The 12,002-nt window shown below is 51.9% G+C and overlaps 1 protein-coding gene across 4 annotated transcripts in view; it reads right to left on the bottom strand.

Moving 5' to 3' along the window:
- The window catches only part of CLPB (caseinolytic mitochondrial matrix peptidase chaperone subunit B), a 144,407-nt gene that overhangs the window by 84,725 nt on the left and 47,680 nt on the right, over nucleotides 1–12,002 (bottom strand). For all 4 annotated transcript variants that reach the window (XM_047754161.1, XM_047754160.1, XM_047754158.1 and 1 more), the window contains exon 4: nucleotides 7,302–7,405. In XM_047754161.1, coding sequence (XP_047610117.1) covers nucleotides 7,302–7,405 — 104 coding nt within the window. The remainder of the gene's footprint in view (nucleotides 1–7,301; nucleotides 7,406–12,002) is intronic.

Genomic DNA, 12,002 nt, shown 5'->3' on the forward strand with positions numbered 1-12,002 from the left:
GCCTCTCCGCCCAACGCACCTCCTGCTACAGAGATGCTGCATCCTAAGAAGCTTACTTGCTGCCCTGAAATGCATGTTTCCTGCTTCCCACCTCTGAACGTTTGGACGTGACATACCCCTTCTCTGGGCTGCGACACTCCTTGTTACCTGCACCTCCCACCGAACTCTTGTCAGACACTCCCTTGGTCACGTCATCCATCTTCATTACGATTAATCGCTGTTCTTGCCGACAACTTACACGTGCTTAATACCTCGGGTTTTCCCTAATATTTTGTAAGTGCTTCAGATTTTATCTTTATAAGCAGCCTATGGTATAGAAAATATTATTCTCTACAGATGAGAAAATCAAGGCTCAGAGAGATACAGAGAACTGCCCAAGGTCACACGGTTAGGCGACGGCCAAGTCATCCCTCGGATTCTGAAACAATGTCCGGCTCTTTGCAGATAATACTTTGCTACCACTGAAAAGCATTTAGAAAGCGGTGTCAAAGACTCTGAATGAAGTTCCATAAGAGGATGATGAAGATGAGAACGATGTAAAAACAGAAATTTATATCAACAGAATTCCTTCTATGTTCGAGGTTTTAGGCTAGGGATAAATACACTATTCTAACTTCCCCAATAACCTTTATTTTACAAATAAGGAGACAGAGCCTCTGAGAGGTAGGGAAAACTGTTCCAGGTGTCACAGCCAGTAAGGGTTCTGTATTCCCATAAACCGTGGATTAAGCAGACAGTCTCTCCAGCACTGAAACTTAAGGTGGCAAAATAAGGTCTCTTTCAGGGAGGAGAAGGGCCAGATGAGCTTTTAAAGCAGCTCGAGCACAAGTAGCCCAGACGATGCGACTCGAAGAGCGGGAGCCTATTGGAAAAGCAAAATCTCACGTCCTGCCCGACACAGAGCCAGAATCTCGGGGCGGGGGCTGGGGGGCAGGAATCTGTGTCTCAACAAGCTCTCTAGGGGATTCTGGGCCCCTGGGAGCCTCATTACTCCCAACTGGGTATGCGTCTCCAAGGGTACTCATTCTCTCTGCTGTGCCTAGGTAGGGCCAGGCACGGAGTGGGTGCTGGGTGTTAACAGCCACTGAGTTGCTGAGCTGCAGTAAGACCACTCCTTAGCCTGTCCTGGGAAAGGAGAGAAATATTAGAGAGAGCAGTTCTGTTACCGCCAGCGGGGACTCCTAGCCACCTCCTGAACTCCAGGGCCCTTGTCCACTGCTTTGTGATGTACCAGCTTGCATCGTCCTGTCCCCCATCTAAAGATACAGAGACGGGAGGTCAGGTGGAGCAGGCCAGGACCTGCAGCCCCGGGAGCTGTGGGAAGAGGGCTACCCGGGCTGGTAGGGTTGGCCTTGGCGGGCCCAGCTGGGCCAGCCAGGTTCTCCACCCCCAGAAGGGCCCTGTGCCAGCCCAGCTCTCGCATGGCTCATCTTTATGCAGCTGCCACTTGGAGCTGAGACGAGAAGGTGATTTACAGCCTGCTCTGGCCGCGTTCCTGCCGTGTTTTATTGTTTTAATTGTGTATATGAGAGGCGCTCAGAGTGCTTGCTTGCATTTCTGACGGCCCCAGATACCCAATGTTTATAACAGTCACAAGCAGCCAGCGGCATCCCCGGCCCGGTGACTTGTTTACTGTTGCCACAAATTTACGGCCTCCTCCACCTGAGGACTGGGGCCCACGACCCACAGCCACAAGTGGGACCCTGCTGGGGTGAGTGGGTGGGGGGCTCAGGCGCTGGACGGAACGTGGTCGAGGTCAGGGATGAAGCGGGAGAGACACGGCCACGATCCTCCTCCCTCCACGAGTCCCCTCCGGGCGCCTCTGCTCAAGCCGCAGCCCTGCGCAGCGTATTTCTCCTTTCCCTCCCCTTCACTCTCCAAAGCCCAGCTCAAAGCTTCCTTCTTCTAAGTAACACCCTGCTCTGACCGTGAGCCTGAAGTTTCTAGAACCTTAGAAATCACCCAGCTGCCAGGAACCTGGGAGGCCGTGTGATCTAATGGCCCCGACAGGCAGCCGGCCGGACTCCGCCAGAAGCTGCACGCCTGCAGCCGACTCCGCAGAGCACGTGTGCAGCACACGCTTCCGCAGGTCACACAGTTATCGCTGGTCAGGCGAAGGGCCCTTTAGGATGGGCCTCTGTTATCCCTACGTTACACAGGGGACAACAAAACTCAGAGACCTTAGCCTCTTGCTTAAGATCACACGGCTGGTGAGTGACGGAGCTTCGATGGATGATGACTTCTTGGCACCGAAGCCTGACCTTTCTGCGGACGCCGTGTGCCTGTGAAGATGCCCTCCAAGGACTGCAGAGAATGGACAGGTCAGGCCGGTAAGACCAAGCATCTCTGCGTCACCTGCACCAGCAGAGCTGCCCTGTGCCCAGAAACACCAACCTGGACAAGAGTGGGAGATACTGTCATGTGCCAGCTGGGCAGGCGTCCTTCTAGAGCAATGCCAAGCGTCAGACAGGAGAAGCCTCTCACTAGGAATGGGAGGACGGATGACAAAGCCTCGGCAAAGGGGTTGCTTTCCTCTCTAGGCTACGCCCATTCTGAGCAAGCGGAACAGACATCGAGCCTCTCTCAGAGAAAACCAGGCAACGTCTCCGACACCTTTGAGGCAAGAGACCCTCTTTCCTCCTCTCACCCTGAAGGCTGGTACCTGGGATCCATCTTCCCACCCTCTCGCTTTAACGCCTTTTCTCGGGCACCTTCAGTCGCATTCGCTGTTTTAATTACCAAGCAAATGCTGGTGACGCCCATGTCCCCACGTCCTGCCAGACTCCTCCTTTATCTTCAGACCCACCCAACCGACGGGTCACCCAAAGCAGAGACTCAGGTGACAGATGAGCTCCTCCTTCTCCAACAGCGACCACATTCCCCTGAAGACTCAACCTTCTCCTGATGTTCTCCTAATATTTATTCTCTCCATTCCCAAAGATCTCCTTCAGCAATTCCTAGAAATCAGAAGTGCATCTTGAGGGAGAGGAGCGCAGCCTCCCATCCAATCCTCAAAGGGGCCCAGTGGCCCTAAAACATCACAAAACCACTGCTTGCCTGTCCCCCAGTTCATCCACACCCCATCAACACGCTACTATGACCTGAGCATTCCCCGACTTAGAATCCGTAACGCCCTCCAGAAGACGCTCCCTTGAACTGCCTTCCAGGATCCCTCCCATGCAGAATCCCGCCTTCCTCTCTGGTCTCACTTGTCGCCGTTCTCAGCACCCTGGCAGATGACTCCACCTGCTGCCACCTGCTCCGTGTCTCTCCATGCGCTGTTCCTCTGCCTGCAAAGTCCAGCCCTCTTTGATTGCCTGGCGGTCTCTGACGCATCCTTAAGACGTGATTCAAAAGTCATGTACCCTGTGACACGTCCCAGGCACCAGTCTTCCTCCTTACAGAAGGCATCGCCACCTACATCGGTGCCATCTACAGCTTTTGTACATCCAGCGACCTCTGCAGGTATCACGTGCCCTGCGGTGTCTGCTCACAGGTCTGTCTTCTTACTGGACTGGGAGCACTGTTCAGGGGCCAGATCATGTCTATTCATTTTTATTTATTTTCTCCGGGCATCTGGCAGAGTGCCTGACACTCAGCAAGTGCATGCTGATTTGTAAATAAACAAAACTAGTACGCGAGTCCAGCTGCAGAGTGCTGTGCAGTAATGCACACGTCGCACACTGTAGCTCTCCATCGGCACACCACCACTGAGGACACAGACCGCAGACGCATCATGGGGCCAGGGGGGTCTCGCTGAAGTCACAAACTACAGCTCACACTTCCCTTTCCTGAGCACGGGCCGAGTCCTGCAGAAACAGCTCTCAGGAATTTAGGGAACCTGACAGACTTTGGAACTGACTATGCTCCGATACAGAAGGACCTGCCCCAGCTGGCAACCTTCCTGTGAATGTGCCTGAATCCACCCTGGGCAAGGAGCCTCCACCTCCTCACACAGGCCCGCAAGTTGGGGAGCCTCCTGGAGAAAAGACAGTCCAATCTAAAGCAAAAAGAAACGCAGGATTCTTTTGTTTCTGTCTACTTCCTCGACGAGAATGACTCAGAGCTGGGCAACCAATAAATGCTGGCTAAATGGTTGAATGAACGCACTATCTTTAAAGGGAAAAGGTGGGGGGGGCGGGGGGGCCCAAACCTATGTTTAGGAAGGAACTAAAGGCTTAGGCTGGTAAAGAGAGCCCAAGATGATTTTTAAAGGCCTGTCACTCTCCAGGTCCAGCATCAGAGAGCAGAGTGCACGAAGTCAGAGAGCACAGTACAGCCGCACTGAGGCACCACGGAAAATCTGATGAGCTGCTGGAAAACTGTGGCTGGCAAAGACCGTCCGCAATTAAAAAAAGAGAAAAAGCTACAGAGAGAGGGAGATCTTGCAAGCCACAGAGCAGTGAATTTATCATGTTGAAGAAACTGATTATTCAAATCTAGAATTGATTTATTTTCAATGGTTCCGAAACACTGAGGTGATTGCTGGGCACCAAGACGGGTTCCCCGAGGATAAGGTGAAACAGTGCCAGAATAACCTAACATGCTCTTGCGTAAGAATTACTGTGCAAGAAAATAAGACAAATATTAAACATGCTTTTATTCCAGAAAGAAATCTGAGAAAATCGCTTACAATTTTGGGGACAAGACGGAGTGAAGGAAGTCTGGGGGATTTATAGTTGTGACTGCTGAATAATGCCTCTCAATTGCTCTGATCATGTGCTCCAGGGCTCTGTACCTAACAGTCCTTGTAAACATTCCAATCACAGACTTGCACACAAAGTACATGACGGGAGGCATCTTATCTAACTCACTCGTGCCTAGAACAGTGCGTGCTAGGAAGGAACGGGATCAGCAACATTTTTTAAAAATTATTTTTAAATAAATAAATGAACCCATGGAAAGCCTAGTCACTAAATTTGCAGGTCATGTGAAATAAGAAGAGATGCTTGCTATTTTTATCCATATTTCGTGATGCATATGCTAGCTTGTTCCAGGATTTCTGTTGTCTCGCTATCTACCTACTTAGAATGTGGGCTGGCTAGCACAAAGGTTGAAAAAAATTCAGAAGAGGTTGAGAAAAAAGGGCAAAGAAAGAGAAAGACAGCAAGGAACGGAGGGAGGGAAAGAGAGCAGGGAGGGAAGAAAGGAAAGGGTCTACCTAGGACAGGGCTGGCAAACCACAGCCGATGGGCCAAATCCGGCCTGCTGCCGATTTCTGTACATAGTTTTCTTGGAACACATCCGCGCACACGCACTTGTGTGCTGTGTTGTGTCCTACAGTGGCCAAGCTGGGCAGTCACACCTGAGACCCACTGGCCCACAAAGCTTAAAATGTTTACTCTCTGGCACTTTCCAGAAACAGTGTGCTGACCACTCATCTGGAAAGCTGAGCATGAGCGGCAACCTGGGAAGCTGGACTATGAGAAGAGAAAGGTACGAAACCCCAAGGCAGGCGAGGGCAATGAATGGTGTGACAGCAGAGATGGAACCAGACGGCTTCACAGCTCTGCGATTCCAGGAAATCAAAAATGCTTACTGGGGAGTTCCTGCTGCGGCTCAGCGGGTTACGAACCCGACGAGTATCTGTAAGGATGTGGGTTCAATCCCTGGCCTTGCTTCAGTGAGTTAAGGATCTTACGTTGCTGTGGCTGTGGTGTAGGCTGGCAGCTGCAGCTCCAATTTGACCCCTGGCCTGGGAGCGTCCATGTGCCACAGGTGCGGCTCTAACAAGAAAAGAAAAAGCTCACCGGGATGCAAGAGCAGCCCTGCCACCCGGCCCCGCCCTCTTGGCACATGCCCCTTCTCGCTTTTTCTCAGAGCCCCTGAACACAAGACCGAGTGGAGGCTGGCGAGTGAGGAGAGGCCGGTCTGTGAGCTAAGCCCTCACACGTCAGGCTGGAAAGAGCAGGCAAGTCTGATCCTCGTGAAATTCTCCTGTGTGAAACAGAGGGCGTGTAATTCCTCCAGCTCATGGGGAATCAATGGCCTGCACGTGGGACTGGCAGCTGAGGAGGAGACAAAAGACAGAGGGCAGACCAGAGTTCAAACCACCCCACAAAGGGCCAGGATTTGGAGAACAGTCACCAGAGCAGCCGAGGGCGGGCTACGGCCGAGGAGAATGCAGGTTCGGGGAAGGATGTCGCCGCAGCCAGGGAGCCTGCCGGGAGAGGGAGCTGGGCCGGAGGCGGAGGGCGAGCTCACCTGCAGCTGGGCAGCCGCTCTGATGCTCCTGACACTTCTTCCCTCACGCTGCTGGGGCAGCAAGGACCCCGTGCCCTGGGCTACCCCTACCCCCGACCCACCCTGCAGCCCCACTGGGGACAGCTCCAGGGACCGAGACCCTGAGCACACTCCTCACACTGAGGCTGAACCTCTCCTCAGGGCAACGTCCTGACCCTCGGGCCGTCAGCAAGGTGGTCTGTCCTCCCGGCATCCGTGCCAACCCTAAAGCAGCCGCGGCTCAGCTGCCCAGCGCGTGATCCAGGATCGGGCCGGGCAACAGGGCCGATCTGGACAAGCAAGGCTCCAAGGTAAAATATTCATTTCTGTCTGCAATCAAAGCAGCCCGCTCTCTTCTCAACCCTCCTTTCGAAACACTACTCACCAGAGGCCACACAGACTAACTTGCCCAGGTACCCTCCACCGGCCGCGTGACCAAGCCCCGGTACAGGGCCACCTCTGTTCTCCGGAGAAGTCCAGGCAACCGCCCACACCACCCCAGGGAGGCACTGGGGACCACCCCAGTCGCCAAGCACAGACATCGAGGAGGCGCAGACAAGGGCCACTCCGGGTCCTGGGTCACGCAGGAAGGTGAGGGCCCGTCTCAGAGGGGGGACCGCGTTCCACACGCAGGCGGGGTAAAAACAGCCTTCAGAGCAGTGCCGAGGGGCCTCAGAGGCTGAGGACAGTGGTGAGGCTGCTTTCTGGTTCCGGGGCAGGGCTGAGACGGCTAGAAGTCTCAGGACGTGGAGGAAGAACAGGTCCACAGTCCTCGCAGCTGCCTTACGTTATTTCATGGAAACCTGCTCCCCTGTCCACGCAGCTGAGACTCCACGGGTTGAGGCACTTTTGGGAGAACAGCAGTTCAGAGGTCTTCCTACCCCTCCCCAAGGTCACGAAATGGGGCCTCTATTTTCTTCCCCAAGACTTGAAGGGACATAAATTACCAAGCCCGAGGGGGCTGTGAAGGGCTGCTGCCCCAAGCCCTCCGGGCTTGGCATGCGTTCCCAGCCCGAGCTGCCGGTGGAGCCGGCACAGAGCAGGGCCGCGTGGAAGCCACAGCAGGTGCCCATGCTTACCTTCTAAAGAATGGATCCCCTGCTCCTTGGCGGTCTTGTAAACACTGCTGAAATCATCCCCGAGGTTCGGGTCCGCACCGGCAGCAAGCAGGACCTGCACCACGCTGGAGGAGAGCAGGAGACACGAGGGTCAGAAGCAGGAAGGCCCCGAGTCCGAGGCGCGTCTGGGGACTGGCTCTGCCTCTGCTCATGTGAGCAGGACAACAGAAAGGACAGGACCTCGGCGAGCATCGGAGACAAGGGTGGGAAAGGCAGCCAGAAACTTCCCCGGCTGAGAGGTTCTGGACGAGTCCTCTCACACCGAAGGCTCAAGGCTCGCTGTCCGCGCTGTCAAGTCCGAAGTGTTTACTCAGCAATTACTTACCACGCACTGGCCCCTCGAGGCACTGCTGAAGGGGCCAGGGGCCAGGCCTCAGGGACAACAACTCTGCCTAAAATGACAGCCAAGTATGATAAAGGCTATTTCGGTGGGAAACCAAGGGAGGGGATCAAGACAGGCCTCCCAGAGGCTGTGGTAGTTCAGGTACGGAAGACTCGAGAAAGGCTGAGGAGCCCGATCCGCGATGGCGAAGTGATAAATCCGGGAGGCAGAAGAGCACGAAGCTTCACCTGGAGAGAGACGAGCCGGAGCAGAGGGTGCGAGGGGACGCAAAGAGGGAGACAGGCGCGCCCGGGACGGGATGAGGGGAGGCGACACGGCAGCACAGGCCGGTCCTCCGCACTCCAAAGAGAAACATGGTTTTAGGACGGAACTGGCGACTCTCACCCTGAGTGAGATACGGCAGCAAGAGAAAGACAAACACCATAGGATACACTCCTATCTGGAACCTAACACACGGCACAAACGAACCTCTCCACAGAAGAGAAACAAACTCATGGACCTGGAGAACAGACTTGCGGTTGCCAAGGAGCGGGCAAGAGCGGGATGGACTGGGCGTCGGGGGCTGGCAGATGCAAACTGCCGCCTGTGGAGGGATCAGCAGAGAGCCTGCCGTGCAGCACGGGGAACTACGTCTACACCAGGACGGAGGACCACGCGAGACAGATGCAGACTGGGCACTGGGCTGTGCAGCAGCAACTGACAGAACACTGCCAATCAACTCTAACAGAAAAAAACCCTTACAATAAACAAGATAAACATATTCTTCAAAATGCCAATCACACTGAAGCAGTGTGTGGGAAAGCGAAAGTCTTCATTTCCTTAATCTAAATTCTAAGCGTAACCACTATTCATACTTTGGTGCGGTTCCTCCCAAACTTTGCTATTAGATGAATCACTCCTGTGGCTGCGCGAGAACGGACAGGAGGGAGCAGGATGAGGAGGCAGAAGCCTCGCCAGTGAGATTAAATTAGGTGAATTGACGACGCACCAAGCACAGTGCTTGACCCAGAAGTGCTCTGTGTATGTTAGCTTCCACTGTGTATGCAGCATTCCTGCTAGAACTTTCCTTTTCGTCACTAGGAAAAAAAAGGTTTGTGTTCACTGTAAGAAATTCAGAAAGTACAGCTAATCCAAAAGACAAAACGTTGCGGTTCCTGCTGTGGCGCGACAGGATGGGCGGTGTTTTGGGAGCAGTGGGACACAGGTTCAATCCCCAGCACAGTGGGTTAAGACCCCAGCGTTGCCATGGTGGCTAAGGTCGCAACAACAGCACAGATCTGACCCCTGCCTGGCCCAGGAATGCCACATGCTGCACACAGGGCGGCCAAAAAAAGAAAAAATGTTTTGGAATATGTTACGCCTTCCAGTTTTTTCAATGTCTGCATACTTTTATTTACAAAAACTGAGATCATATATAACCTCTCCCTAAACACACATACACAGCCCTTCCGGGTGTTAAATACTTGCCTATCACACTGCTTTTAATGACCGCACAGCACACGATCATAAGGCTAGTCTGTACTGTAGCCAGTCCCCAACTTTTTAATATTGCAGCAACAATCCCTTAATTATTTCCTTTGAATAAATCCCCAGGAGATGGATTTTCAGAACAAGAGCATAAGCATTTTTAAGGCTTTTGATAAGCATTACTAAACGGCCTTTCAGGAAGATAGGACCAATTTTTATTTTTACTAGCAAACGAAGGATGATGCTAACTGGTGTGCCTTCCTTACACCAAAATGGGTTTGGTTTTGTTTTTTTTCCATAATGTGTGACTTTGGTAAACAGAAAATGGAATCACATTGCTTCCAACTTGCATTTCTCTGAATACTACTGAGGTTGGACTTAAAAAAATGTTTAAGGGTCAGCTGTGTTTCTTTCAGGAATCATAAAAATCAACTGTGTTTTTATTTTCACGAATAATGTCTTTTGCTTATTTTCCTCTTAGTATCTTAATTTTTTGCTTACTGGCCTTCAAAACTATTAATGCTTTTGAAGGCATAAATGGCAAGCATTTAAAAAAATCGTAATTGTTAAAAAGCCAGACTACAAGGAGTTCCTTGCTGATCTAGTGGTTAGACTTCTGCGTTTTCACCATCGCAGCCTAGGTTCAATCTTTGGTCTGGAAACTGAGATCCCACATCAAGCCACTGCATGCCACGCTGCCCCCACCGCCCAAAAGCTGAATTATAGCTGGTTTCTCTTCTTTGCTAATTTTTCAATATCTGTAAACAGCAGTGTTGCTGGTTTTCCCTGTATCAACTGGCTTGAATTTCATAAGCTTCCAAAGGCACAGGACCTGCCCAATTATTTGCTGAATGGGTGAATGAATTTCACTAACTCCCACGCGCACACACAGTCCTCGTATGCAAGTCAGAGACCAGAGGGAGCGCTCTTGTGGCGCAGTGGGTTAAGGACTCAGCACTGTCACTGTGCCAGTTCGGATCACTGTGTGATGCAGGTTCAGTCCCTGGCCCCGAAACTTCCACATGCCATGGGCACAGCCAAAAAAACCCCGAATAAACAGAAACCCTCAGACTCTATTGCCTACATAGATGGGGTTCTTCCACATCTGATCTAACACGGCCAAGGAGTCTCCCGTGTCCACTCCCCTTACCTAAAAGGAGCTTAAGAATTACCTTTCGCAGGCGATTTATCCAGGATATGAACTGTGATCCCAGAGAGACATGAGAAGCATCTCTGAGCGGCTAAAATCCATGTCTAAAACTCAGATTTTTTTTTTTTCTTTTTAAGGCTGTACCTGTGGTATATGGGAGTTCCCAGGCCAGGGGTCAAATCGGAGCTGCAGCTATAGCCTATGGCACTGCCATGGCCACAACGCATCTGAGCCATATCTGAGACCTATGCCACAGTTTGTGGCAAGGCCAGATCCTCAACCCACTGAGTGAGGCTGGGGATCGAACCTGCATCCCCACAAGACGATGTCAGGTCCTTAACCCCCGAGCCACAATGAGAACTCCTAAAGCTCACAGCAGCTGAGATATTTAACTCACAGCAGAGTCTGTCAGGTTCTCACTTGGAGACTGTTTACTGATAGTTTACACGTCATTTGGCTGAGATTGATACCGGTCTTCCTGTCTCCCAGCAGATTAAAAGTTAAGAAGTACAAAAAGGCTGTTAGAGATGGGCAACCTACAGGCAGTAAGAACAACAGCTGAAAGAGAAGGCTGTAGTACGGTACACAAGTCAGACGATGGCTTTAAAGTCTGAGCATCAGCATGAATAATGACACCATCGGGCGATCACCCATCGAGCACACCAAGACGCCAAGTCCATCCTGAAAATAAGTGGTAAATCAGGGGGCAAGAAGGAAAGCGCTTCTTTACTCTGGAATGACAACTAATACAAAACAAATGATGACGTCAGGAAATTATCACTTTGCAATCATAATTATCAGGGACATGAAGACTCTCCAGCTCACACGAATGTGTTAAGTGTGTGTAATGTGCTCCAACAGTGCCTGACATGTGAGGCTAGCGCTCAACAAACATTAGGTGTTTCGTTTTTGTTTTTGTCTTTTTTTAGGGCCACACCCCACGGCATATGGAGGTTCCCAGGCTTGGGGTTGAATCAGAGCTGTAGCCGCTGGTCTATGCCACAGCCATAGCAACGCAGGATCCTTAACCCATTGATGGAGGCCAGGGATCGAACCTGTGTCCTCATGGATGCTAGCCGCAAGAGGAGTTCCTCTGGTCGGGTTCTTAACCCGCTGAGCCACAACAGGAACTTCCAAGACAGTGTGACATTTTCCAAGAACAGGGAGACCTGGGTTCAAGTCAAAGCGCTATCGTTTACTATGATTTGGACAATCACACCGCCGAGACTCCATTTCCTTGCCAGCATAATAGAGATCACGAGGCCTCCCTTGGAGGTTTTAAGTAGGTGAACTCCACAGCGCCTGGCATATCGAAGATCCACAAATATGAACTCCCTTCTGGGTGTCCACACAACTGCAGTGATGGTAACAAGAATCTGGGCTGAGGTGGGCTGCAGATCTATACCTAACCACCCCCACGACTCAGGCTGGCACAGCCCTGTGTTTAGAGGCAGCTCTTCTATATTCTGGACAAGGTGGCTTGTTTTAAAATCTATCAAGAGGGGTTTGTCAATCTAAACTCAAAGGGACATAATCTGGTTAATCCTCAGCTGCTGTGTCCAATCACCGTTCAATCACACGCTCTCCCGTGGCAGGCTGTCCCTGCAGGCAGCTAGTGTCACTAACTGTGCTACCTGGGCCTCTCCGGGTTCATGAGCATTGATTCCACCTGTCCAATCTGCAGGCTGCAAGACGTGACCAA

This window comes from Phacochoerus africanus, chromosome 11, assembly GCF_016906955.1.
Source record: "Phacochoerus africanus isolate WHEZ1 chromosome 11, ROS_Pafr_v1, whole genome shotgun sequence".
Lineage (NCBI taxonomy): Eukaryota > Metazoa > Chordata > Mammalia > Artiodactyla > Suidae > Phacochoerus > Phacochoerus africanus.